The sequence below is a fragment of the Osmerus eperlanus genome, chromosome 22 (assembly GCF_963692335.1).
Source record: "Osmerus eperlanus chromosome 22, fOsmEpe2.1, whole genome shotgun sequence".
NCBI lineage: Eukaryota > Metazoa > Chordata > Actinopteri > Osmeriformes > Osmeridae > Osmerus > Osmerus eperlanus.
The window spans coordinates 12,699,136-12,726,708 of NC_085039.1; the positions used below are offsets into that span (position 1 = coordinate 12,699,136).

The 27,573-nt window shown below is 48.3% G+C and overlaps 4 protein-coding genes across 4 annotated transcripts in view; all 4 read right to left on the bottom strand.

The window, feature by feature from the left end:
- Positions 1 to 674: 674 nt before the first annotated feature.
- Positions 675 to 12,135, bottom strand: foxk1 (forkhead box K1). Its single transcript, XM_062448720.1, has 9 exons — positions 11,097 to 12,135; positions 9,677 to 9,880; positions 7,341 to 7,539; positions 7,010 to 7,156; positions 4,237 to 4,430; positions 3,806 to 3,969; positions 3,409 to 3,657; positions 3,094 to 3,252; positions 675 to 2,973 (listed from the first exon to the last, which is right to left on the bottom strand). Exons 1-9 carry the CDS (start codon positions 11,528 to 11,530, stop codon positions 2,747 to 2,749), a joined length of 1,977 nt encoding a protein of 658 aa, XP_062304704.1. The 5' UTR covers positions 11,531 to 12,135; the 3' UTR covers positions 675 to 2,746.
- Positions 12,136 to 12,788: 653 nt separating this feature from the next.
- On the bottom strand, positions 12,789 to 20,766 carry LOC134009062 (cytochrome P450 3A40-like). Its single transcript, XM_062448747.1, has 13 exons — positions 20,543 to 20,766; positions 20,089 to 20,182; positions 19,823 to 19,875; positions 19,451 to 19,550; positions 19,157 to 19,270; positions 18,658 to 18,746; positions 17,789 to 17,937; positions 16,380 to 16,510; positions 16,074 to 16,146; positions 15,790 to 15,950; positions 14,917 to 15,143; positions 14,430 to 14,592; positions 12,789 to 13,553 (listed from the first exon to the last, which is right to left on the bottom strand). Exons 1-13 carry the CDS (start codon positions 20,611 to 20,613, stop codon positions 13,467 to 13,469), a joined length of 1,512 nt encoding a protein of 503 aa, XP_062304731.1. The 5' UTR covers positions 20,614 to 20,766; the 3' UTR covers positions 12,789 to 13,466.
- A 511-nt stretch (positions 20,767 to 21,277) lies between these two features.
- On the bottom strand, positions 21,278 to 23,627 carry gpank1 (G patch domain and ankyrin repeats 1). Its single transcript, XM_062448765.1, has 3 exons — positions 22,638 to 23,627; positions 22,250 to 22,399; positions 21,278 to 22,112 (listed from the first exon to the last, which is right to left on the bottom strand). The coding sequence occupies exons 1-3, from the start codon at positions 23,246 to 23,248 to the stop codon at positions 21,818 to 21,820; spliced, it is 1,056 nt and encodes a 351-aa protein (XP_062304749.1). The 5' UTR covers positions 23,249 to 23,627; the 3' UTR covers positions 21,278 to 21,817.
- A 1,008-nt stretch (positions 23,628 to 24,635) lies between these two features.
- The window catches only part of LOC134009221 (protein sidekick-1-like), a 3,610-nt gene continuing 672 nt past the window's right edge, over positions 24,636 to 27,573 (bottom strand). Inside the window, exons 2-5 of the mRNA XM_062448947.1 lie at positions 26,481 to 26,621; positions 25,586 to 25,709; positions 25,388 to 25,511; positions 24,636 to 25,304 (exon numbers count right to left, since the gene is read on the bottom strand). Of these exons, the coding sequence (XP_062304931.1) occupies positions 25,041 to 25,304; positions 25,388 to 25,511; positions 25,586 to 25,709; positions 26,481 to 26,621 (653 nt within the window). The 3' untranslated portion in view covers positions 24,636 to 25,040. The remainder of the gene's footprint in view (positions 25,305 to 25,387; positions 25,512 to 25,585; positions 25,710 to 26,480; positions 26,622 to 27,573) is intronic.

Sequence of the window (27,573 nt, forward strand, 5' to 3'; positions counted from 1 at the left end):
GTAGAAAATATTGTTAGTAAATAACATTATTTTACATTGAATAGATGTATAACATGTAAAAAAGCGTATATACTTACATGATATAATTGCACAATATTACATGAATATGTAATAAATGATTTACATAATATAAGATAATCTTCTATTACTGGGTTATTACAAGTGTCTTCTCCATTGTATTACCAATATTTGTCACAAAAAATACTACATTTTGTCAAAATATTAATAATATATTACACATGTAGTGTATTATGTCTCATATTGCAAACTGTATTAAAATAATAAAGCAGTGAGTTTATACACATACATACATCATACCTACACCCAGACATGGAAAGTACAAAGTACAATACTTTGTTACTGTACTTAATTGATCAGTACTTTACTATAAACTTTTACTTTCTACTTATTACATTTTCAAACTAGGTTTGTTACTTAAATTCTGTATTTGGTGGCATGATTAACATTATTTCTTGTCATTGTGTGCCTTTAAAAAAAAAATCTAAACGTTAACATATTTTGAAAAAAGGGTTTTTAAACATGACTATCTGTACTTCTACTTGAGTGAAGGATGTGAGTACTTTTCAAAATCAAAATTGCATTGCAAGGAGACAAAATAGGTGGTTAATTTCAGACTAATAATCTTCATAAATAATGACACCAAGACAAAGGCAGTCAATGAGGAAATTTAATTTGTGCTACACATTTTTTTTAACAAATCACAAAAAAACAAGAACATTTAAAAATACATATATTTATACTTCTCTATTTCCAAAAGTTAACTGTTTGATAGCTGTTGTTGGATAGCAAAATACTCTGTTTTTTTTTATAACTTTTCTTCGCTAAAACAAAACAAAATACCATCCTGGTTTAAATGCTCTCGTTGCTCTGACACAGGAGCAGACACGCATATTTATTTTTCTTCCTTTTCTGTTTTTGTAAATGTGCAACAATCATTCTTTTGTATAAAGTATTGGTGATCAGCTGAGAAATAGGAACCCTGTAGATGCTGCGTTCAGGAACATCTAGGCGTTAGAGAGAGGTCATGAAGTGTTGCTCAATCATCTCTTGATTATGTAGGGGGGAAGGAGAGACTGAGGGATGCAGAATGGAATACAGGGATTGATGGAGAGATGGAGGTAGGAAGATGGAGAGATGGAAGGAGAGAGAAATAGATGAAAGAAATAAAGCAGAAGAAAAAGGCCAGCCCGGGTGAGGAAGTGAGAAGGAGAGAAAGATCATTCATGAGTTGGTCCCACCCCTTCCCCGATAGAAGCCACGCCCCCAAACTGCAGGGGTCAGAAGGGGCAGAGTCAGAAGGAGGTTCGGAACATTCAGACGGAACACGTAGAAACGCAACATTCTAGAAGGTAGAACCAGAGGGAGTTGGAAAGGTATGTTCTAGCGTGTGTGTGAGATTGTGTGTGTTTGCGTCTTGTCTGCGACAACGCCTGTTGCCCGCGCTTGGCGAGTCTTTAAACCATCATCATCATTACGATTGGAATCATTGTCATCGTCGTGGTAACAAGGTAGGCCGTGTTGTGTGTCAAAGCGCTTGGTTTGGAGTACAATGTAAAGCTGTCTATTGGTTAAAACATACAGGAACTAAACGGCAAGGATTCAACTGAAACAGTTAAGATCAATTATAATAAAAATAACACCGATAATGCTTAATCAGTTAGCTAGAATCTGTACACTCTCACGCACGCACACACACACTCTCTCTCACACACACACAACGTGGTACTCATGGAAACAAAAAAGAAAAATACAAAAACACAATCAGTTTGTCTACATTAGTTTTTCTCCGCTGACTTCTCCATCTCTTCTCTCTCTCCTTCCATCTCGCCCCTCCTCCATCTCTCTCCTTCCATCTCCCCCCTCCTCCATCTATCCCCTAATCTCTCCATCTCTCTATCCTCTCCACCCATCTACCCTCTCCTCCTCCAATCTCTCTCCTCCATATATCTTTCCTCCTCTATTTCTCTCTCATTGTTCTTCTCTCTCCTCCTTCCATCTCTGCTAACCTCATCCACTAGTTATCTAAATATTCTTCCTTCCTTGTCCCTCTCCCATCTCTTCCTCCCTTCCTCTCTCTCTCTCTCTCTCTCTCTGTAAGCCGCCCTGACCAATGATATTGATGACTTATCAGCTGTATTGACCAATGGGGGAGCATGATCTGTTCAGAGATCTACGTCTTGTCTACTACTTCCTGTCCTACTCTTCTTTTATGGTTACGCTAGGATGAACTTTAGTTTAATTCAGTCAATTTAGTATTGAGACAGGCTCCGCCCCTAACCAAGACTTTCTTCCCAACCACATCGACTCCTTTCCTCGTCTCCTTTCCTAGTCTCCTCCCCCCAACCTCCTTGGCCCTATCTGCACCTCCCAAACCAACCTGCCCAATTAGTGAAAACTCTTTGGCCAATCAGAGAGGCTGACTGTTTGATTGGTTGGTCTGTTGACCAATGGGGACACGACAAGCGGTGTGTGGACAGATGATGGGTCGGCTGACAGATTAAAAACATGTCAGCATCACACACCTGCTCTCCTGTCCACCCTCTCCAGAAAAAGAATCTCAATCAAAAAACGTAAAAGTTGTTAACGACAGCTGTTTCCTTCCTGGGGGGAACTTCTCCTCCTCCCATTTCTTTGGGGTGGGAGGGATCAGAGGTCGGAGGGATCAGAGGTGGGTTTGGAGCTGCTGCTGCTTCAGGCACCAGGTCAGGGGTCACAGGCGGAGGTTTCACTTCCTGGGGTCGTGGGACTGGGAGCTCATGGCCACGATGACGGGCTGCTGGGAGGCTGGGGCCAGAGAGGGGCTCTCCTCCCCCTCCACCTTGGGCCTCTTAGCCTGGGGCTCACCTGGCTGCTCTGCCCGAGGATCAGGCCCCGAGCTGGGCTGCCTGCTCACCAACACTGGGGGAGAACTGGAGGCCTGGGCGGCCAGGATCTGGAGAGGACTGTTGAGAGCTGGGAGGGAGGGAAAAGACAGGCAGAGGAGAACATAATTTAGACATTCAACTAGTGACATCATCTCCATCACAAAAGAACAAGTTGTTGTTGTCGTGGAGCTACGTTGCTAACGCGTACCGTAGGCGTTGGTTGTCACGGCGACGGCAGCATGCTTGCCATTCTGAGTGACAGGTCGGACAGGAAGCTGGTGTATGCCCAGGGACAGGCCCCGCCCCTCGCCACTTAGCCCCACCCCCTCCAGGGACTGGATTACACGCTCTCTCCCTTGCTGAGACTCTGAACACATCAACGTGAGGAAGTAAATACACACATATTTACAGTACATTCACATATGTATAAACATAATATAACACATATTACACTTTTGGACAAATATAAGGGTTATGTGATGTAATACTACTAATTCTCCCTCCTCCTTCTCCTCCTCCTCACCCCTGAGATCGCTGGCTCCGCCCCCGGGCACCCCCAGGGGCGGGGCGGTGCTTAGCAGGTATCCGTTGGGGGGGGCGGCGGAGGTGACCACCCTCAGCATGGTGACGGTGGGGGGGGCCTGCAGGAGCCCCTTCCCCCCCCCTGCCCCCCCTGGGAGGAACGCTAGGGGGTTCCCCAGCCCCGCGGGCAGGGGCAGGGGGTGGTGAGGGGGGGCTGCCATGATGACGGGCTGGGCGCTGACAGGAGAACCTGGGGGAGGAGAGGGGAGGAAGAGAGAGGAGGAAGAGAGGGGCATTTCATTGCAAATAACTGGTTTAGAGCTTGTATGTGTGTGTGTGTCTCTAGCGTGTGTGTCTCTAGCATGTATGTGTGTGTCTCTAGCATGTGTGTGTCTCACCAGGGGCGCTCTGGGTGTAGCGGTACTCAGGGACGGAGGACAGCTTGTGGCCCAGGTGCTCGTGGGGCAGCGGGGAGCCCTCCCTGCTGAGGCTCTCAGGGGTCTGGAGCCCGCTGCCCGGGGGGGAGAGCAGGCCCTGGTGGGTGGGGGAGGCTGGGGCACTCCTGGGAGGGGGGGAGGGAGGCATGCGGTTAGTGTACCATGTTGTCTGTCTTTCTACCTCCAAAGATTCTCTCTCTCTCAAACACACACACTCTCTCTTTCTCAGCAGCTGGATTGATGCCTAAGAAGAGACTTACTTTGTTCTATCCAATCAGACGAGAGCGACAGGGAGAGGCACAAGGAAGGAGGGTTAGACTGAGAGTGTGTGCATGTGTCTCTCTGTGTGTGAGAGTGTGTCCTACAGTCCTAGAGGTCAGAGGTCGTCCCACCTGGAGGACAGCGGTCCGAAGGGCGTGCGGAAGCAGGCCACGCCCCTCTGCCTGCGCTTCCTGAACGCCTGCTCCACTAGCTTCCCCTCCGACGCAGAGTCCACGCGCCAGAAACTCCCCTTCCCAGGCTCCTCCTGGGAGCGAGCCACCTTCAGGAAGTAGCGGTTCAGAGACAGGTTGTGTCTGATGGAGTTCTGGAGGGGGGGGGGAGAAGGTGCATGAAGTAGGGAGGTGAATGGAGGGATGGATGGAGGGAGAAAAGAAAGAGAGGAAATGAGAGACAGACATAGAGACGAACAAATCTCCAATCAATTTCAGACACACAAAAACATCTGAAATCATACAGGTGTGTCCTCACCAGTGTTGGGGGAAGTTACTCAAAAAAGTAATATATTAGTTGGGTGTGCTCAAGCCTTCGGCGAGAGCACAACCTTTGTTCTCTCACATATATATTATTATTATTATTATTATTTTTATTTCTTTTTGCCCCCCTAAAACTCAGTCAATATTTGGCCTACATAGACAACGTAGGTGTCAAAAGTTTTGTCTTGGTAGCGATTGAGTTGCTTCTATTGGAATTTACGTTCCGTTGCATGGTTTAGGCTGAAGTTAAGTTTTTGTGGCGAAAAGTGAAGCTAACGGTGGCTAATTTGCTAGCCACAGTCACTGACGTTACTAACGTCACTACGTCACTAACGTCACGAAAACATGCGTGACTACCTTTGGCAGAACATTCGTTTCGCATCTGTTAACTTGGGGGATAGCTAGGCTATCTATAGCTTTACTGCAAGGCAGCTGCAGAAACGCCACAAGCAAAGAGGCCAGGGTGATAACTATTTACTCATTTTACTTTGTGATATGACACACAATTGTCATGTGTAATGTAAAGTATAAGCTGATATTATTAAGGAAGTACATCTACTTTCGGAAACAGTAGTCTACTATTTCACTGAAGTATTAGCATCATGACATTAGCCTGTGTTGCCCGGGCAACACATACTACAGTGGTCTATGATGCATCTGTTTTCAATCGTTAAAATAAACATTCCTCACAAATACATTTTCGTTGTAGGATTTATTATGACATTACATTACAAGTAAACGATTTGTTGGTGAAATTATCATTACCTGTGGTTTCAAACCAGTGTTGCTCACTGCAACGCTGTAGCCTACGCGAGACACTACAAAAACATTTACACAGCTGTAGGAAGTCAAACGGCGACAGAACATGTTCGGCACTCCCCTTACTTAAACCAAAAGTCTATCTAACTACTAACCTTAACTTCATTGCCACAGCCTAAACTTTGTCAATCTGTTCATGAAAATAATTAATTTCAGCCTAAACCGTACAACGGAACGTTAAATCCAATTCAACCAACGCAATTGCTACCAAGATGAACGAACACAGCAGTACTGTAGTCTACTACTGTACCGTAGTAGTACAATTTACCGGGGCAGCTTCTCCACACAGGGCTATATCGCACTTGTTGTTACTGACAATGATCGCTACCAGTGAGCTTTTTATGAAAGCGATTTTCCACTAAATAAATGTCAAGCTTATTTACGTTTTTGGGGGCATATTTTCAGTTAGCAGAGGGTACTGTTTGAATCGCGATTCCATCTTCTACTGCCGGTAACGTCGTAGAATAATCTTCAAAGGGGGTTCTTTATTCATGAATGAATGCAATGTGTGTAGGGGGGCGTATTAGTCATAGAGATTAAGTCAATTTTTACAACGGTCTGCCAAATTTATTCGTTTTGATTCAACGATGAGGCTGCCTCTTGCAGGGGAAATGAGAAGACATCTAATTTCATTCTACACTACACTCGTATTTTCAGTTGTAAATGAGCAGCAAAAAAAATGCTTTTAAATCTATGTAATCTTTATAAATAATAAGTATGCATTTTTATATAAAATATACAGAAATATCAGTTGTAAAAATGTCATTCAAAAACGGACCGACCCCTGTGCAACCGACGCAAGCAAGCACACCCTACAATTTCCCCAGAAATTGTACCCTCTCTAGTTATTACTTATTATTGTTCAGTAAGAATAGTGTGATTAAGTTACATTATTAATTTATGTACAAAGTAATATTATTACTTATTATATTACTTTTACTATTACTTTTAATAGTAACGAGTTTGACTTTGTAAAAAATTTGCAAGAACATAGGCTACAGATGCAAAATAGTGTTTCTTTATAGAAGAATGTTTATTTCAAACAATCTCAAACATCAAAAAGGCTTAAGAATTCAATAATAATATATTTGTGTGAATAACTTATACTATGTAAGCAGCCACTTGTTGAAACATGTCTCCATCTCTCTCAAGGGTTAAAGTGGATCCTTCACTAGCTTCCTGCTTCACTTTCAAGGTGTTTTTTTTAGTGCTGCTTTTGGCAGTAGATAGTATTTTGTTGGGACGCAGTTTGCAGTTCACTTCAAAGTTTTTTCCTATATCTTCAGTGAAAGCTAAATAGTGTGAATATTTCCACCCCAAAAACGTAACACGTTCTGCGGTCATGATTGCTGTTGTGTTTGCCTGCAGCGTAAATCAAAGGCAAACAGTCAGGCTACTGCGCCCAGGAAGTGCCGTTTAGGCAACAATCTGTATTTATAAGGCTATTTTAGTCCGTTGTGGAATTCATGCAGTAACGTTGGACAATTAACGCAAGTTACTTAAATAAGTAACTCTAATAATATTACGCAATGTAACGCTTTATATTACATAACGTGTTACCCCCAACACTGGTCCTCACACACACACACACCTGCCAGCCCTTGTCAGCGGTGCGGTAGTAGGGGTAGTGTTTGGTGATGTGAGAGTAGATGCCAGACAGGGTGAGCTGTCGGTCAGGAGCTGAAGAGATGGCCTGCACTATCAGCTGGGCGTAGGAGTACGGAGGCTTGGACTCATCCTGTACACACACATACACACACAGCACACACAGCACACACATACACACACAGCACACACATACACACAGGTGAAAACAAAGGTTATGACATATTATTAGACAAACTAGATAAAAGAACACAAAAAGATCCAGGACTGTCTGCATCGATAAAGTTTTATAAAAAAAAAAAAAAACGCCAACTCGCCCTGGGGCTGTCTCCTCCTGCCGACTCGCCCCGTTGCTCGGCAACCCCTCCCCGTTGCTCATTAACCTCTCCCCGTTGCTCTGAGACGGCTTTCGCGGCGAACTCTGCAGCCAGCTGGAGGTCAGAGGTCACGTTGCGTCCATAGCGATAACCTGACGACCCCGCCCCCCGCGGGCTGGCGGGACATGAGTTCGGAACACTGGAGGAGGGAGGGAAGGAGGGAAGTGAGAATGTCAGTTCTATCTGGTTGCCATAGAGTTCTCTCTGGTTGCCATGGCAGTTTTCTCTGGTTGCCATGGCAGAGTTTCTCTGGTTGCCATGGCAGAGTTTCATCTGGACCACAATATCACACACACTTTCTCACACACAAAAAAAATAAGGAGTAACTTTCAAGAGTTCAAAAATGTGCAGCAAAGTGATTATTAACCCAAACACACACACAGATGATTAACTAGCTACTATCAGCCTTGTGTTGACAGAAACAGTGGCTTATTATGTAACAACAGGGAAGATACACACACACACACACATGTGCACACACACAAATGTGCACACACACCTACACACACTTTATCCCTCCTTCTGACAGTAAGCACTAGTTAAGTAAACCCTGGAGTTGATGTTTATATTATTGTGTGTTGTTACTTTCCTGTGTGTTCAGAAAGGAAACCAGCGGAGGGGAAAAGGCCCCAAGCAAAACAATCCTTCTCTCGACCAATAGGGCGCCTGCAAGCTGCAGTCACACCATATATGGGGAGTGTAAACACACACACACACACTCACACACGTGGTGCTCTGACCACCAGGGGGCACACACACACACACCATGTCTATCTACTTTTAACAACAAACAGCAGCATTGTCACACTGTTTCTCTCTGTCTGTTTCTCTCTGTCTGTTTCTCTCTGTCTGTTTCTCTCTGTCTGTTTCTCTCTGTCTGTTTCTCTCTGTCTGTTTCTCTCTGTCTGTTTCTCTCTGTCTGTTTCTCTCTGTCCGTCTCTCTGTCCGTCTCTCTGTCCGTCTCTCTGTCCGTCTCTCTGTCTGTCTCTCTGTCTGTCTCTCTCTCTCTCTCTCTGTCTCTCTGTCTCTCTGTCTCACTTTCAGTCTCACTTTCAGTGTCTGTCAGTCTGTCTCTCTCTCCATCTCCCTCCCTCTTTTTATTAAATCCTCTCAATAAGAACTGGGTACACACACGTCTTCAAGTGTGCTTAAGCATGTATGTGTGTATTCTTATGACTGTGTGATATGTGTGCATGCGTGTGTGTGCATGCGTGTGTACGTGTGTTGTGTGTGTAGGTGTGTAGTGTGTAGGTAGGGCTGGGCGATATGGGTAAAACATTATCACGATAGATATTTATATTTCCATTCGATAACGATAATTAAGGCGATAGACCACAGATCTGTAGTAGTAGCAAAATAAGTCTCTTCCTCAACTTTTTCCCTACACTCGGCATAAAGTTTAGGCATTGCGGTGTGAGAGAAATGTTTGCGGCCAGGGAGCACGTACCTGGGGTCAAGTAACTTAAGCTTTTTAAAACCTTGCTTTTATCAATACCTTGGCGCAAACTCACACTTTCTGCATTTTCCAACGAGTGATTTTGCTTAAGGTGGTAAAAAAAGGTTTGTCGTATTACCAGACTTGGCAGCCACCTGTTTACGACACATTTACATTTAGTTATTTAGCAGACGCTCTTATCCAGAGCGACTTACAGTAAGTACAGGGACATTCCCCCCGAGGCAAGTAGGGTGCAGTGCCTTGCCCAAGGACACAACGTCATTTGACACGGCCGGGAATCGAACTGGCAACCTTCAGATTACTAGCCCGATTCCCTAACCGCTCAGCCACCTGACTCAATTTGCACCGAACATTGCTCTGCTCTTTGTCGGATTGCAAAAAGCCAAACCACTTCCAAATAACTGAAGAAGACGAACCCTTTTTACCAATAATTTCTTCATTGGAAGTTGCTCCCTCGCCATGGTTATCGCTGCCACTGTTTTCGGCAACAAGACTCATTTTCTGCGGTTAATATTAGCTACTCCACTTGAGGTGCTCAGTATATTTTAGAGGGCGTATACCATTTCTCTGCAACTTCCTGCTGCATCACAGAAATTAAATGGACTGCTGTTCCTAATTATTCTTCTTATTCGACATTATCGACATCAATTGATGTCACAATATCTTTATTGAGGGAAGTCATTACTTCGATAATATTTTTTAGCGATTTATCGCCCAGCCCTATGTGTGTAGGTGTGTAAGTGTGTAGGTGTGTGAGTGTGTAGGTGTGTGAGTGTGTAGGTATGTGAGTGTGTAGGTGTGTGAGTGTGTAGGTGTGTACCTGATGGTGCCGGTGGGGGAGGGCAGTGGGGAGCTGAAGGTGTGCAGGTCGTCGTGGTGCATGATGGGAATCTGGATCTTGAGGGGGGAGATGTGGGGGAGGAGGGGCCTGGGGGGCGGAGACTGCTCCTCCCTAAGCTCCTCCCCCAACAACAGAGACAGGAACTGGATCTTTATCACCGTGCTGGGGAAACGCAACACACACCTAAGGGGGGAGACAGACAGAAAGATTAAAGAATTGTTCTTCATCTCAGGAACAACTTCAGGTTCATATTTGTAGAGGATGAAGGCTGAGAAACACTGAACTATAGACTAGTCTGCCGTCAGCCCCCATTTCCTCCCCTGCTACCTCCTCTCCTCTCCCCTTCCCTCTCCTCTCCCCCCCTCTCCCCCCCTCTCCCATCCCCTCCTCTCCCTCATCTCCCTTCTCTCCATGTGGAACTGACATGATGATCTACTTCCTGGCTGGACAGACACGCCCCCAAACACACAGCTCAGCCAACCAGATGACAGCAGAGCTCTGCCCCCTCTGAAGGGTTTACAGAGGCATGTGCGCACACACACACGTGTACATACACACACAGCACACAGTGACAGAGGAAAGATTATAGTCATGTTTGGTTTACTTTTGTGTGTGTGAGCGTGTGAGAGAGAGAGATTACCAAAACAATGCAATTGGTAGTTTTAGATAGCTACTATGGATACGGTTATGTTGTGGTCGAATTAAAGGTGTAGCAAGACACAGCCACATAGCTAAATCAGGTCAAACAATCTCACACACAAACATACAGATAAAACACGTCATTGCTTTGTTTTCACATTAAACACTGCATGTTCGCCTGCGCGGCGGTAGCTATGGAGGCAAGAAGGCTTGATCAAACAAGGCGCTACCGTCATGCGCACCAACGAGTTTGTTTACATTTCGTGTTTACGCGACGCGAGGCGCAAAGTCGCACAGGACAGGCCCTGGAAACGGCGCTAGCGAGCTAACGATAGCTCACTACTGTCCTGAAACTACCAACATATTACAGTTAGTCTTACTACTAGTTAAGGCAGCAGTTGAAAGTTAACTTTTCCAAAGCGTTTTTGCAAAATGATTCATGTGTTATACGAAATCTTATACAGAGTGCACAACCAATAAGTGACCCAAAACTGTCGATGTTTACAATGGATTAAATAGGTAACTTATTCAAACAAGTTGAGTGCTGCCTCGCTGCTGCCCTTGGGAAACCAGTGCTAACCAGGCTAATGCTACTAAACCACAACACAACTACACCGCCGTTGACGTAGTAGGCTTACTGGCTAACTTAGCTGACTCTTGCATTCTTCGGGTAGCAACAGGCTATCCGTATGTTCCAAAGCTAATTCTAGTACTGCTCCGACAGTTAGCTGGCTAGCTAGCAAAGTTAGCTCGTACTTACTCCCGGGGAAGTTGCAGAGGCGGCGCGCCTCTCCGCTGGAACACCCCGTCCACGAACACCCCATTCTTGCCCAGGCAACGCAACGAAAAGCCGTACGGTTCTTCGTAGTTGATCTGCAGGTGTCTTCTTGATATGAAGCTGGAGTGGCCCATGTTGATGTCCACGGACCCATGGGACGAGTTCCGGCCTACCGTCACTGTCCTCTGGCGCATCACAAACTCAAAGTCCCGGCCCTCCAGTCTGGCCAGGGCCCGAGGCGGCGAAGCGAGGCGCACGGGAGGTAGTCCTCCACGGCTCAGTACCGAGGAGGTACCGGAGAGGACGAGGGAGGACGGGTACCCGTGCGAGGACACCCCGACGCGCACGGGGCTGCACGGGGCGGACTGCAGAGCCAGTAGGGCGCGCGCTCCGGTGTCTTCCCGATAATCTGCCATCTTTCTTTCGGGTGAACACACACTTCTCACACACACACAGGGCGCAGCAACGTGAGGTTTTCGGCCAGGGCACTTGCTCTGCGTTGCCGTCAGAAGAACATGGGACGGAGCTGTTGCTAAAGTACGGGGAGGATCCGGTGTTCCGGGAATGGATCTCTCCGGTCCCCTGCCGCTCTTCCCTTCGTCACTTTTAGAAATGACTTTAATAAGAAAAACCTCTTATTTATTATACCAGAGATGTTTTTTCTTCCATTTAATCACACAGACTGATCGCCCGCTAAACAAGTTTCTGTAAGCACAAATGTTGTGTTTTTGAATTGAACAGATTATACAGGCACTAATAAAAACGATTTAATACCAAACGGTCGCCGTTCATAATGTTCTGTTGACCAGAGACTTGTCCGTGGGCTCGCGGTGGCTTACAAAGGGTTAATAAGTAGTTCCTGGAACCGGACGACACGTGCGTGGCATGTGGCACAGGTTCCGGGCCAGTTTGGGACAAGATTTGCGTCTTCAATTGATAACGCGCTCTGGCGGTTCTGTGAACGATTTTTTGGGGTGGCATTGGAGTTTCGACGGTTACTTTGCGGACTTTGAAACTAAATCAACTCGACGACCGAGGTGCTTGGCTCACTGTTTATAAACATGGAAAGTACAAGATGGCCGGAAAGTCCGGATCCCGGATTAACGCTTAAAATCGGATTTGGTGAAAACCTGTGGTGGTCGGGACGGCCACCGGAGGGCGATGTTAGGGACGGCCACCGGAGGGCGATGTTAGGGACGGCCACCGGAGGGCGATGTTAGGGACGGCCACCGGAGGGCGATGTTAGCTCAGTTCCAGCGGATCCTGTTATTACATTGTGACCAGACAAGGATGACGCCAGGACACTGTAGGGGGAGGATAGGTCCTAAAAGTAATATCTCAGTATTCAATCAACTGTACTTTAAACAAATCACATTTTCAAATTAAACTTTCTTTACACTTGTTACTCTTATTCTTTGGCACAGTGAAAAATAAATAACGCAATATTTATGTAAAAATCTTGGGCGATTAAGTCTTCTAGGTACTGAAATGTGGGCATCGTAAAGCTCTCTAAAGAGGCTGGACAAGTCTGATTACATTTGATATGCACTAAATGTACATCTCTGCGTTAAAGCATTTGCAATATGAATACAATGTCTAGAATATGAGTGTGAAAATGTTTTATATTCTATAGATTTATTTTGTATTTAATAAACAGAAGATTCAGACATAAGCGATCATTGGATATGTTTTAATGCGATTGTTGTAATTGATGATATTTACGTAACTGTGAGGAGAGAGGAAATAGTAATAAAAGGAATCCCATATTCACAGTCTAAGCCCGGCACTAGCAGGGGGCTACATTTAAACATCAGAATTAATTCTCATAAAAATGTAAAAAATGTATCAGTTCATCATGTTTTTGATTCTGTTAAAACATCACAATTGTATTTAACAGGCTCAGTATAGTAGCCAGGTTACACAGGTTGTGAGTGTGTGTGTGAGTAGAAGGGTGTGTATGAGTGTGTGTGATAAGGGGGTGTGTGAGTGTGTGTGTGAGTATAAAGGCCGATTTAGGGTACTCCGTTTTCCAAAAAACGGACACATGGGAACACCTTCGTCTACGTGGAACGCCCTCTAGTGCACCTCCTGAATTTCATAACTATCCGCCCTAATTTGGGATAGTTATGGATACCCCTTGGCTGTGATTGGTCCACTAACGAGTGAATTGTAGCAGTGAATTGTTTTCAGGACCCACAGCCTACGGAGAACCATAAACGTAAAAGAGTCTATCGTATCCGTCCGGCCGCCCATACGTAAACGGAGTCAGAGTAGCATATAAAGGCCTTAAGGGTTTGAGTGTGTGTGTGTTTGTCACAGGTTAGTCTTGATCCTGTTGTTGTTGGGCTCTTGTTAGCAGGGGGCGGGCCTAGGCTCCAGCTGCAGTTTGATTGGTCGTTTGGGCATAAGCAGGCCCTGAATGTCCATCTCGAAGGGAACCTGGGGACGGATCACAGACCGGGGGGGAGGGGGGGTCAAAGTCATGGCAACAGTCGTCACGGCAGCGGCGGCTGGTGAGCCAGCTCTGACCTGCTGTGTCAGCAGTTGGAGTTTGGACAAACTGGAGTAGGTAGTCTGATCCACACACACACATATCTCTCCTCACCCCCTCCCTCCCTCACCCCCTCCCTCCTCAACCCCTCCCTCACCCCCTCCCTCCCTTACGCTCTCTCTCCTCACCCCCTCCCTCACCCCCTCTCTCCTCACCCCTCCCTCATCCCCTCTCTCCTCACCTCCTCCCTCCTCACCCCCTCCCTCACCCCCTCCCTCACCCTTCCCTCACCCCCTCTCTCACTCCCTCTCTCCTCACCACCTCCCTCATCCCCTCTCTCCTCACCCCCTCCCTCCTCACCCCCTCCCTCATCCCCTCTTTCCTCCCCCCCTCCCTCCTCACCCCCTCTTTCCTAACCCCCTCCCTCCTCACCCCCTCTCTCCTCACCCCCTCCCTCCCTCACCCCCTCCCTCCTCAACCCCTCCCTCACCCCCTCCCTCCCTTACGCTCTCTCTCCTCACCCCCTCCCTCACCCCCTCTCTCCTCACCCCTCCCTCATCCCCTCTCTCCTCACCTCCTCCCTCCTCACCCCCTCCCTCACCCCCTCCCTCACCCTTCCCTCACCCCCTCTCTCACTCCCTCTCTCCTCACCACCTCCCTCATCCCCTCTCTCCTCACCCCCTACCTCCTCACCCCCTCCCTCATCCCCTCTTTCCTCCCCCCCTCCCTCCTCACCCCCTCTTTCCTAACCCCCTCCCTCCTCACCCCCTCTCTCCTCACCCCCTCCCTCACCACATCTCTCCTCACCCCCTCTCTCCTCTCACCTCTGTCTCCTTGCCCACGGTGAAGCTGTATTTCTGTAGAGTCTCCACCAGGGCCAGCTTCATCATGACCAGAGCAAACCTGTTCCCGATACAGATCCTGGGCCCCGCCCCGAACGGCATGTAGGTGCAAGGGTCGATGCTCTCCTTGTTCTCCTTACTGAACCTGGAGGAGAGGAGGAGAGGAACCCAAGCCCCAGTATGGTTGTGTGTGTTTGTATGATTCATAGATGGGGTGTGGTTGTAATATGTTGTGCTTTGTTGTGGTCGTGTTGAGGTCGTGTTGTGGTTGTGTTGAGGTTGTGTTGAGGTCGTGTTGAGGTCATGTTGTGGTCGTGTTGAGGTCGTGTTGTGGTCGTGTTGAGGTCATGTTGAGGTTGTGTCGAGGTCGTGTTGAGGTTGTGTTGTGGTCGTGTTGAGGTTGTGTTGAGGTCGTGATGAGGTTGTGTTGAGGTCGTATTGAGGTTGTGTTGAGGTGGTGCTCCAGTACCTCTCTGGTCTGAACTGGAGCGGTTCAGGCCACAGCTCGGGGTCGCGGTGAAGACACCAGGTGGGAACCATGACAACCATGTCCTTGGGGATGGTGACACCGTTGATCTCCACGGTTGTCTTGGCGACCCTCTCCAGGCGCGGGGCGATGGGATACAGTCTGAGAGACTCATTGATCACAGAGTCCAGATACTCCATCTGCATCAGGGCCTCATACTGCACCTCTGCCTGGGAGCACACACACACACATTAACACACACACATATATATATATACACACACACATTAACACACACACATATATATATACACACACACATTAACACATACACACATATATATATACACACACACATTAACACACACACATATATATATATATACACACACACATTAACACATACACACATATATATATACACACACACTAACACATACACACATATATATACACACACACATTAACACATACACACATATATATATACACACACACATTCACACATATATATACACACACACACATTAACACATCCAAGTTCTCCTCCAAAAATGAAGTTCTCCTCCAAAAACAAAGTCCTCTAGAGAAGGGAGACTGCCTTTGGAATGAAAGGGAGAAAACTGGCGGAGAAAACTGGTGGAAACACGGCGAATATCGCCGTGTTAAAAATAAAAAAAATAAAACGTTTTTGTTTTTGTTGACAACGTAGTTAAGGCGGCAGGCGTGTGTTGCTAAGGCGGCCGCCTTAACAGCAAAGTGCTGCGGGAAACCCTGTACATACACACACACATTAACACACACACATATATACACACGCATGCCCTATTGAAAAGCTAAATGACTACATTATGACATTATTGGAGTTCCTCCTACCTGGTTGGGGAAGGTTGCGTCCAGCTCGTCCTGAAGGCGTGCCTGGACCTCAGGGTGGGTGGCCAGGTTGTAAGCCAGGAAGGTGAGCGAGCTGCTGGTGGTCTCATAGCCCGCGAAGATGAAGATCATCGCCTGAGACAGGATCTCATGATCACTCAGACCTGGGCAGAGAAAGGGATATATTCTACATCAAATATGTGTCTGTATATAGTGTATAAGTGTGTGTGTATAAGTGTGTATGTGTGTGTATAAGTGTGTATGTGTGTGTATGTGTGTGTGTGTACCTTTGTGTTGCTTCTCCTCCTTTGAGTCACCTTTCTGAGAGTCAATCATCAATTGCAGGAAATCCACCCTTCCCTGAGATTACACACACACACACACACACACACACACACACACACACACACACACACACACACACACACACACACACACACACACACACACACAGACATATTCAAATATATACAGACACATACATGCACACAGACATTTATACACACCAGATCAGATCCAGGAGATCAACTATATCTGCTTTGTATTTTTTTGACCAGGACCAGGACCAGGCCAGGACCAGACCAGGAGAGTACCTGTCTTCCTGTGCTCGCTTGTCTGCTGGACTTGATCTTCTGCAGCGAGGCGTAGAAGAAGTCGGTGACGGAGGCGGGGAAGAAGGAGAACTCCATCTTCTCCAGCAGGGGGCCTGTGAAGGGGAAGAACGCTGGAGGCAGACAGGAAGTGTCAGCATGACAAACAGGAAACAGGACATTACATCCTGACAAACAGGAAACAGGATGGGACATCCTGACAAACAGGAAACATGACGTGACATCCTGACAAACAGGAAACAGGACGTGACATCCTGACAAACAGGAAACAGGACGTGACATCCTGACAAACAGGAAACAGGACGTGACATCCTGACAAACAGGAAACAGGACGTGACATCCTGACAAACAGGAAACAGGACGTGACAGCGTCCTGTACAGTGTTGGGTAACGTTACTTTTTAAAGTAACTAATTACAGTTACCAGTTACATTCCTTGTAAAGTAACTGGTTACGTTACTTACATTTACATTTACATTTTACATTTAGTCATTTAGCAGACGCTCTCATCCAGAGCGACTTACAGTAAGTACAGGGACATTAGTTAGTTACTTAGTTACTTGCTGTGGAGAGTAAGGCGTTAAGTTACTTTTGTGTTACATTAAGAAAAGTATTTTATTTCTAAGACAATTCACCTTGGTCACTCTTATGCCCAGAAGGCACATTTAATGGGTTGACCTCAGGCACCAGAGCTGCCAAGCCTCACGCCAAGGTTTTTGGAAAATATGGCAGCCCTGTAATCCACCATAATGAAAAGCAATATTTGCATGAAGTTCTTGAATCAATAAACTCCTTAATCAATAAATAATGTTGTAAAATGCCAGGCAGAAGTCTAGTAGTTAGCTAGCTCTACAATTTACCAGGGCTAGGTTTGAATCTAGGAGCAAAACGAAGCTGAGCTATAGCTAGGTATATGGTAGCAAAATGGTGTTCACTTATGTACTGAACCAGACTTACTTACTGTAATATAATCCTAAACCTAAATCACTGAACGATACAGCAACACATCACACAAGCTTGAGTTCAATACATTATTTGATGTGACATTACGTAGGCCTGTACATGCAAGTCTTAAATAACTATTTAGCTGGTCGGCTCCATGACGCTGGGTAAATTGGGCTTGTGAGACTGCTCACCAAAAGAACGAAGGGGAACCCACTTGTCTAGCAGATTAAGACGTTTTCGTAGGTACCTAGCGAAAAGTAGCCTCAACTTTCCTAGACTTTTAGCTACATGCTGAGGGCTCGCCTAAAGACTAAATTAAGTAACGCGTTACTTGTTTGAACAAGGAACTAGTAACGGATTCATTCAATTAAATAAGTAACGCGTTAAGTTACTCGTTACCTAACAAAAGCAGTCTGACCACTGGTCCTGTATAAGTGATGGTCTTACCTACGAGGAGGAACAGAGGGTTGAAGAGGTCGAACTTCAGCATCTTCTTGATGTTGGTGACGAAGGGATCGCTGGGGTTGTTCAGGGAGTCGATGTCCACGCTGAACGCTGTGCTGGTCACCACGTCCATGCTGTACGGCCCAAAGAACCTGCAACACAACCAAGACTTCACCACGTCCATGCTGTACGGCCCAAAGAACCTACAACACAACCAAGACTTCACCACGTCGATGCTGTACGGCCCAAAGAACCTACAACACAACCAAGACTTCACCACGTCCATGCTGTACGGCCCAAAGAACCTGCAACACAACCAAGACTTCACCACGTCCATGCTGTACGGCCCAAAGAACCTACAACACAACCAAGACTTCACCACGTCCATGCTGTACGGCCCAAAGAACCTGCAACACAACCAAGACTTCACCACGTCCATGCTGTACGGCCCAAAGAACCTGCAACACAACCAAGACTTCACCACGTCCATGCTGTACGGCCCAAAGAACCTGCAACACAACCAAGACTTCACCACGTCCATGCTGTACGGCCCAAAGAACCTACAACACAACCAAGACTTCACCACGTCCATGCTGTACGGCCCAAAGAACCTACAACACAACCAAGACTTCACCACGTCCATGCTGTACGGCCCAAAGAACCTGCAACACAACCAAGACATCACCACGTCCATGCTGTACGGCCCAAAGAACCTGCAACACAACCAAGACTTCACCACGTCCATGCTGTACGGCCCAAAGAACCTACAACACAACCAAGACTTCACCACGTCCATGCTGTACGGCCCAAAGAACCTGCAACACAACCAAGACTTCACCACACACAACCACACATGACAGAGGAGGACTCACTCTTTAAGCTCCACAGCTTCGTCTTTGTCCACCTTCTTCTTCATGCTGCTGACCAGGTTAGCAGAGTGCTGCTTCATGATCCCAAACATCTGGAGGAGCAAGGGGGAGGGAGGGAGGAGGGGGGAGGGAGGGAGGAGGGGGGAGGGAGGGGCGAGGGAGAGACACACGGAGTGATGAAGAAATGGAGAAAGAAATCAAGGCCGTAGCCATGGAGTCAACATTGGGGGGGGGCAAATTACATTGTTTATGATAATTTGGGACAGCGTGCGTGGTTGCCTGTCGTAGCGTAGCACATTTATATTTTTATATTAATATATTGGGGGGGACGTTTTAACCAGATTTGAATATATATTATGATTACGGCCTTGAAAGAAAGTGAGAGAGAGATGGAGAGGGCTGCTTCATAATTTAAAAACATCTAGAGGTGGGACAGTAAAAATGGGAGAAGAGCAGGAGGAGGAGCAGGAGGAGGAGCAGGAGGAGCAGCAGGAGTGTGTACCTCCTTCAGCCGGCCGCTGGTGAAGGAGGGAGACAGCACGCTGCGTATCCTCTTCCACTGGTCGTCCTCGGCGACGGAGACGGCATCATACAGGGCTCCGTTCAGATGGAAGTTCTAGAACACAGAACATGCACCACGGTTCTAGGGAGAACAACACAATGTGTGTATGTATCCGTGTGTGTGTGCGTGTGTGTGGGTGGGTGTGTGTGTGTGTGTGTGTGTGGGTGGGTGTGTGTGTGTGCGTGTGTGTGTGTGGGTGGGTGTGTGTGTGTGTGTGTGGGTGGGTGTGTGTACCCGTCTATTAGTGAAGTGAGAGTAGCACTCCTTGATCAGGATGGTCTTGATCATGGCTGTGTCCATGATGCACATCACTGCCTGCCGTCCGTCAAAGATGCTGCGCATACACACACACGCACACACAGACACACACACAGACACACACACACGCACACAGACACACACGCACACACACAGACACACACACAGACACACACTGTCAACAACAACTGCAACAGAAAGGATGAAAGAGAGCAACAGAGAGAGAGAGAGAGAGAGAGAGAGAGAGAGAGAGAGAGAGAGAGAGAGAGAGAGAGAGAGAGAGAGAGAGAGAGGGGGGGGGGGGGGTTCGAGAAAGAAGAAGAATTGAGAGAAAAGAGAGAATCTTACCCCCACACTTTGCCATACTTCTTGAAGCACTCTTCATCAAAGTTTATGAATCCCTGGGAAGACGGAATGAGGAGGAGGCAAGAGGAGGAGAGGTTAGCATTTTAGGGAATGACTGTGTGTGTGGTGTGTGTGTGTGCTGTGTGTGGTGTGTGTGTGTGTGTGTGGTGTGTCTGTGGAGTGTGTGTGGTGTGGTGTGTGTGTGGTGTGTCTGTGGAGTGTGTGTGGTGTGTGTGAGTGTGTGTGTGTAGAGGGGGTCTCAGTCACACCTTCTTATACGCCAGCATGGTGCCTATGAACGGCAGGGGTCTGGGACCAGGGATCCCCAACTTCTTAAACACCCCATATGGCCAGTAGGCATACCTGCCACACACACACACACACCCACACACACACACACACACACACACACACACACACACACACACACACACACACACTCATACACACACACACACACATGCACACACACACACACACACACACACACACACACACACACACACACACACACACACATGCACACACATGCACACACAGGCAGGCACATGCAATCACACACAGAGAGAGCAAAATTAAATATTTTATAAATATTCCGATATTCTGACGGTCTTAACTAGATTTGGAACTGCGCTCATGTTAATGTAAAACCATTACACCAACATCCGAAACCATTTAGTTTAAATACGACACTCCGTCTTACGTATTAAAAAGTGGTCTTACACTATGAAGAGCGTGATGAACGCGACCAGAAGGGTCCACGTCTCGGTAGACAGGTACAGCAGGTAGCCCATGTTTGAACCTCTCTTCTTTCTCTTCTTCCTCTGCCTGTTCTGCGGTTAACCAGCCAGTACCGTCCAGTGGGGGTGGAGAGGGTTGTTTTATTCTGGTGGAGGGAGGGATGGTGGTGTGTGACGGCGTAGAAGTGTTTCAGAGGTTAAGTGCTGATTCACGGGCGCGTAAAAAACGCTCGCACGCAACAAAGGCACCTTCTGAAGCAACTTCTACCGGTCCTCTAACAGCAGAATACAGATCATATATGACCTAGAACTGATTACAAAAGTAACACGACATTCTAGTTCACCTAGGAAGTTTATCCAGTTGGGAAAAACAAGTGGACTTGTTACGTAACACGCGCACACGCACGTGCCTCTGACAAACAATGTCCGAAGAGCGATGAGTGGGGGTGGGGGTGAACTTCACCTTACTGAGAGGTTGTTGCCCATAGTAACGAGGTGTGCGAGTCAAGTGACAATCTCACCTGTCCTCTTGTACCGCCAGTTTTTTATGTCATCATAAACTGTTGCAAGAGACGGAAACAACAGCAAGTTCCCTGTTTGGATTGCTAGCTGACTGGTTCTATTCTGATTCTAGCCAAGGTTTGCTAGCTGAGTGGTAGCTAAGGCACTAGACTTGTTTCAGGCATGTAGAGCAAGCAAAGAGGTTTACAGCTTTTTATCAGAATCAGAATTGTGTTTTATTGCCATGTAAGTTAACACAAACACAGAATTTATTGTGGGGGGAAGGTGCATACAATAAACATATACGGATCTTGATAATTTTTTTTAGAAAAGGTAGAATGTACAAATAAAATAAAAAGTCTAATACTAAAAAGCTAATACAACTAAATACACAACAGATGGCAGTAGATCAGGACTGCACACAGCTACACACACACGGCTGGACATTGACCTTTGGGTAGGGCAAATGTTGGCTATACCACAATTAAGATCAGGGGTTATTGTAATTCGCTTATCTGGTAGTAAAAAGCAGGTGAAGTCTGTCAGACACTCAGAATAAAGGCCTTGTGATGTTCCAAGTCATCTGCCTCCCCAAACATGCTGTCTGCCTCCCCAAACACTGCTAGTTTAGCAGACCACTAAAAGGCAATCTCACTACAATAATATATCCAGCAGGTATCTAAGGGTTCATTTCCAAGAATAATACAAAACTGATTTCAAAAGTTCCTTCTCGGGGGCGACACCCAGATGAAGTCTGTCAGAGGTAGAACGAGGCCCGAAAGTCTCTCTCCCAGGTCCTCTCTCTCTCCTCTCTCCTCTGGTTCTCCTCCTTCCTCCTCCCCCCCTCCCCCATCCTCCTCTCCCCCTCCCTGGGTGGCCGTGTGACGGCCTGGGTGTCCTGGGACAGGAAGTGAGTGATACGGGGGCGTCTTGGGGGTCCGAACCCCAAACCCTTCTGGTCTCTCTTCAGCACGGTGCCAACAGGCTGCGTGGCCCCGCCCCCCTCGGGACCTAGCCCCGCCCCCGGAGTCCAGCCGCTCCGCAGCATCATCCTTGGGGGGGGGGGGGGGGGGGGAAGGGGGGGGGTGGGAAAGGGGAGAGGGGTAGAAGAGAGGGTGACACCGTTTGTTAAAAGACACCAACAGACCCACTCCTCACATGATGAGGTGAGCGTCGTTGCGTGGCCTACCTGTAGGGGGTGCTGGAGGGAGGCAGGCAGTAGTGGGGGCGCGGGGGGGGCCGGCGGAGGCTGAACTGGTGCAGGGTGGAGGACAGGTGGGCTTCAGGGGGACAGCTGTACTGGGAACCACAAACACCACACCACTGGGACTGGGCCGGTCTGGGCGGAGTAGATCAGAGTACAGCAGAATAGAGTATCTATTCATCATCATCATCATCATCATCATCATCATCATCATCTCCACAGCTCTAAACCATGTAACAAAGCGGAAGATGAGCGGAGCTGTCAGGCCAAATAGTGTCCTAGGGCACTATTTGGCCTGACAGAGCCACTCAGGAGAGCCTCCTGGTGTTCCTCACGCTCACTACAGGACCCCCAGCCCTCTCCTTCCCCTCACCTGCTAGCTCCTCCTCCCTCCTCCTCCGTCCGTCTCCCGTGTGCCTCCAACTCCTCCACCACGCCCCCGTGCCCCGCCCTCTTCGCCAGCTCCCTGGCGTCCCGCCCCTGCGTGTCGACCACGCCCACCCACGCCGCCCCTCGCCGCAGGAGCAGCTTAACCGCGGCGCGCTGCCCCGCCCCGCTGGCGCACATCAGGGCTGTCCAGAAGTAGGAATCCTGGAAGTTAACGTCCACGCCGCCGTCTAGCAGCGCCCGCATCCCGGAAAGGTCCCCTTCCTGGGCGTGCCGGAGCAGCTGGAGTCCCTGGAGCTCCGTGGGCGCGGACGCTTGGATTCTCTCTCCTCTCCTCTCGACTTCTCGTCTTTCCCCCTCTCTCCTCCTCCTCCTCCTCTCTCTCGCTCCATCGCTCCTCCGCTGCTCCCCTCCTCCTGGTCTCGCTCCTTCTCCTTTCCTCTCCTCTTCTCCTTTCCTCTCTTCAATCAGTGTCTGGTAGAAGCGGCGAGCTTCGTCTCCGTTCAGCGCGTGGCTGGGTTTTGACCGTCTCGTCTCCTCGTGACTCCAGCGGTGCTCCTCTTCGCGAGCCGGGGTGAAGTAATCTAATGCGCTCATGGTTGGGACAGTTTCCCCGGCAACACCGATTGTTTGTTCCAACCTAAACAGCGCACATTACACTACGCTGAATTACACGGATAATTATTAAAGAGCAGACCTTTCGCCGCTACACCGTTTCATGTTATCCTCAAAATGAATCCTCATACCCTTTAGTTTAGCATAGCAGTAAATACCACTAAGGGCGGAAAGTATAACCACTTTATCTTCGGAGGGATTATTTGAAAAGTATTCAACAGTTACACTTAACATATCGAATTTAGTAGCAAAGAGTTAATTTCCAGTTACAAAACAAACAGAAATTACAAATTCGTACGTGTTGAGACCGCTTTGTTGACGTTAGAGTTTACCGTCCCCTAATGATGACGTCGAATTTAAAATTCGACTACACCGCCATCTGGTGGTTGCGTGGTACTGCTGTCAACACACAGCAAAATGTAGATTTTTATAGTTTACTATTTTTAATTGTAGCTAATTGTCCTTAGCTAATTATCACCAGGAAAAGACAGTGTCTCAACCTTATATAACCCACATCTACACACATGCAATGTAACCAGTAAGAAACCACACATTCAATCTTAAGAGACTTTGGGTTCAACAAGGATTATTTAATCTGAATCACACATGGCATATGGAACTCACACGAGAGAGAGGGAGAGAGAGAGAGAGAGAGAGAGAGGGAGAGGGAGAGGGAGAGGGATAGAGAGAAGGGGAGGAAGGAGAGAGAGAGGAGAGAGAGAGGGGTTGGGTTTGTGAGAAAGAGTTCAGTCCCTCTCTTTCTCCCTCCATCTCTCCTTCTCTCTGAGTTTGTGTGAAGGGTAGAATGTGTATGTACGTTCATGTTGAGGAGTGTGTGTTGTGTAGAGGTTGTGTGTACATAAAGGTGTGTGAATGTGTGAGATTTACTATCTACTGTAACAGCACAGACAGGACTAAACAGCAGTAGAAAGTGTCTGTACAAAATCCATCCTAAAAATATACACTTACAGCCAGGGACACATAGCATCATGGGACTGGATCAGGGGCCTTCCACACACAAACTCTGTCACACACACACACACACACACACACACACACACACACACACACACACACACACACACACACACACACACACACACACACACACACAAACAAACACTCATCATTCTGCAGTGAACAAACTCAAAAACATCCCCTGTGTTTGTAAACACAATTTCTTTTTCCCTGTCAAGCAAACATACAACATCATCTAAGTGCTCATGAGTTGTCCTCCAGCCCTCCACCCCTCCAGCCCTCCCTCCAGCCCTCCCTCCAGCCCTCCCTCCAGCCCTCCCTCGACCCCTCCACCCCTCCCTCGACCCCTCCAGCCCTCCTTCCACCCCTCCCTCCACCCCTCCAGCCCTCCAGCCCAACCTGTGATGATTGTTGATCATTTTCCTTCTTCAGTGTGTTCTCTACAATTGTTTTAAAGCTGGTCAGATCAGTCTGTGTGTGTGTGAGCACAGTGACATCACAATTGTTTTAGGAGGTACACACTAGTTGGCACAGCGAGAAAAAAAGTGATTGTGTAGAGAGAAAAGGTAGAGTGAGTGGGGTCATAAGTTCATTTAAATGTTCATGTTTTCTTGTCTTCTTTGACTCCCTTTCTCCTCGTCCTCGTTCAGCATAATGTCTCGTCACAGTAGGTCCTTCTGCCCTCTATCCTCCATGCTGGTGTGTGTGTGTGCAGATGAGTGTGTGTGTGTGTGTTAACTTCCAAAGGGTGGGTGTTGACGACACGTGTCTGCATACGAGCGTGTGTGTGTGTGTGTCAGACGAAAGAGGAGAACCCTGTGACGGGAGTGCGTGACCCGGGCGGGGGGTTGTTGACGGGGTGTGTGTGTGCGGGCTGGCCCCCCGGGGTGTAGGCCCCCCCGCTGGGGTGCTGGGTGACCACGGTGGGGTAGTCCTGCTCCAGCTGGGGCCCCTGCGGACCCCGGGCACGCTTCCACGAGTTGAAGTAGGTGGGGTCGCTCATGTAGTGGTTCACAAACGAGTGTTTAGGAGGCTCGTCCTCGTAGTCACTGTCTGAGAGCTGGGGGGGGGGGGAGAGGGTGAGTAGAGGTGTGTGTGTGTGTATGTGTGTGTATATGTGTGTGTGTATATGTGTGTGTGTACCTCAGAGCCAGACAGCTCAGCAGCCTTCTCCGTCAGCATGGTGCTCTCTGTGAGCACGGCTCCGTTATAGGTGACGTCTTCATCTGAGTAGTGGAGCCCTCCAGGGCTGGGTCTGGGGGGGGACCTGACACACACACAGCTTTAGTACATGCTCCTCCCCCCTCCCCCTCCCCCCCCCTCTCCCCTCCCCTCCTCTACCTGGTTCCGTTCTTCTTCAGGAAGGAGTTCTTGGTGTTCAGACTGCGGCTGTTCAGTTCCAGGGAGGTGAAGCCTCCGTTGTCAAGGGTTACCGACTCCTCAGCCGTCTGGATGTGCTTTCCTGCTGGGGGGAGGAGAGGGAGGGGGGGGAGGAGGGGGAGGGAGACAAGGAGCGATCAGAGAGCACCTCCTTTCTATGGTTTAAAGTTTCATAGATTTATAACACAGACAACAGAGCACCTTTAAAGACACAGGTCCCTCCCCCTCTCTCCTCCCCTCATAACAGCACCTCTGGCCTGGTGTGTGCCAGGGTTACCGTAGCAACGTCAGTTTCAAGTGGTGTCCTAACACGACCTGTATTTGGCAGGGTGATGAGTTGGCTATTGACTTTGGCAGAGATCTCACACACACAGATGTACACACACACACACACCCACACACACACAGATGTACACACACACACCCACACACATGCAGATGTACACACACACACCCACACACACACAGATGTACACACAGACTTACACCCACACACACACACAGATGTACACACACACATCCACACACACACACCCACCCACACACACACCCACAGATGTACACACAGACTTACACACACACACACAGATGTACACACACACACCCACACACACACAGATGCACACACACACACACACAGATGCACACACACACACACACAGATGCACACACACACACACACAGATGTACCCACACACAGATGTACACACACACAGCCACACACACACAGATGTACACGCACACACACAGATGTACACACAGCCACACACACACAGATGTACACACACACAGATGTACACGCACACACACAGATGTACACACAGCCACACACACACAGATGTACCCCCCCACACACCGTTGGTTGAGCAGGAGCTGTACTTGTGGCTGTGTCCGTGCAGCAGCAGGGTGCAGACCAGCAGCAGCACCAGGATGAGGCCCCCCAGGGCCAGCACCAGCAGGAACCACCACTGCTCATAGAAGGGCCGCTCCGCCAGGGCTGGGGAGGGTGGAGGGGAGGGGGGGAGGGGGAGGGGGGGGGGAGGGGAGGGGGGAGGGAGGGGGGAGGGGAGGGAGGGGGGGGGAGGGGGGGGAGGGAGGGGGGAGGGGGGAGGGGAGGGGGGGGAGGGGGAGGGGGGGGGAGGGAGGGGGGGGGAGGGGAGGGGGAGGGGAGGGAGGGGGGAGGGGGAGAGGGGGAGGGGGGGGGAGGGGAGGGGGAGGGGGGGGGAGGGAGGGGGGAGGGAGGAGAGGGAGGGGGGAGGGGGAGAGGGGGAGGGGGGGAGGGGGAGGGGGGGGAGGGGGGGAGGGGGGAGGGGGGGAGGGGGGGGAGGGGGGAGGGGGAGGGGGGGGGGAGGGAGGGGGAGGGAGGGGAGGGAGGGAGGGGAGGAGGGAGGGGGAGGGGGGTGGAGGGGGAGGGGGAGGGGGAGGGGGGGGGGAGGGGAGGGGGAGGGGGCAGAGAGACATACTCTTACATGTTGGATGTGGAAAACTTAGTTTAGGAAAAAAGATTAGAAAAGTAAAAAAGTTTTTGTGAAAAGTTTTTTCACACACATCGCAGCAGTTTTTTCAAACGTTTTTTCAAAATTATTTTTCAATGTTTCTAAACTTTTTATTTTGAATGTTTCAAAAATTATTTTTCGAAAATGTTTTTTGTTGCCTTCTGCCTTGATCCATGGTAGCTTTGTAGACAATCTTACGTTAGTTTTGCATGATACCCAGGAAATGAACAAAGGTGCGCAATGACAAGAATAATATTGATCATGCCACCAAACTAAAAGAAAAGTAATGAGCCTGACTTTTTTTTTTTTTTTTTTACAAATATATCCCCCAAAAAGATTTCCAACTTTTTCCAAAAAAACTTTAAACCTTTCCCCTCAATTTATTTTCAACCTTTCATACCCTTTTTCCAAAGTTTTTTTCCACACAACACAAAAGTTTCAAGTGTGTTCAAA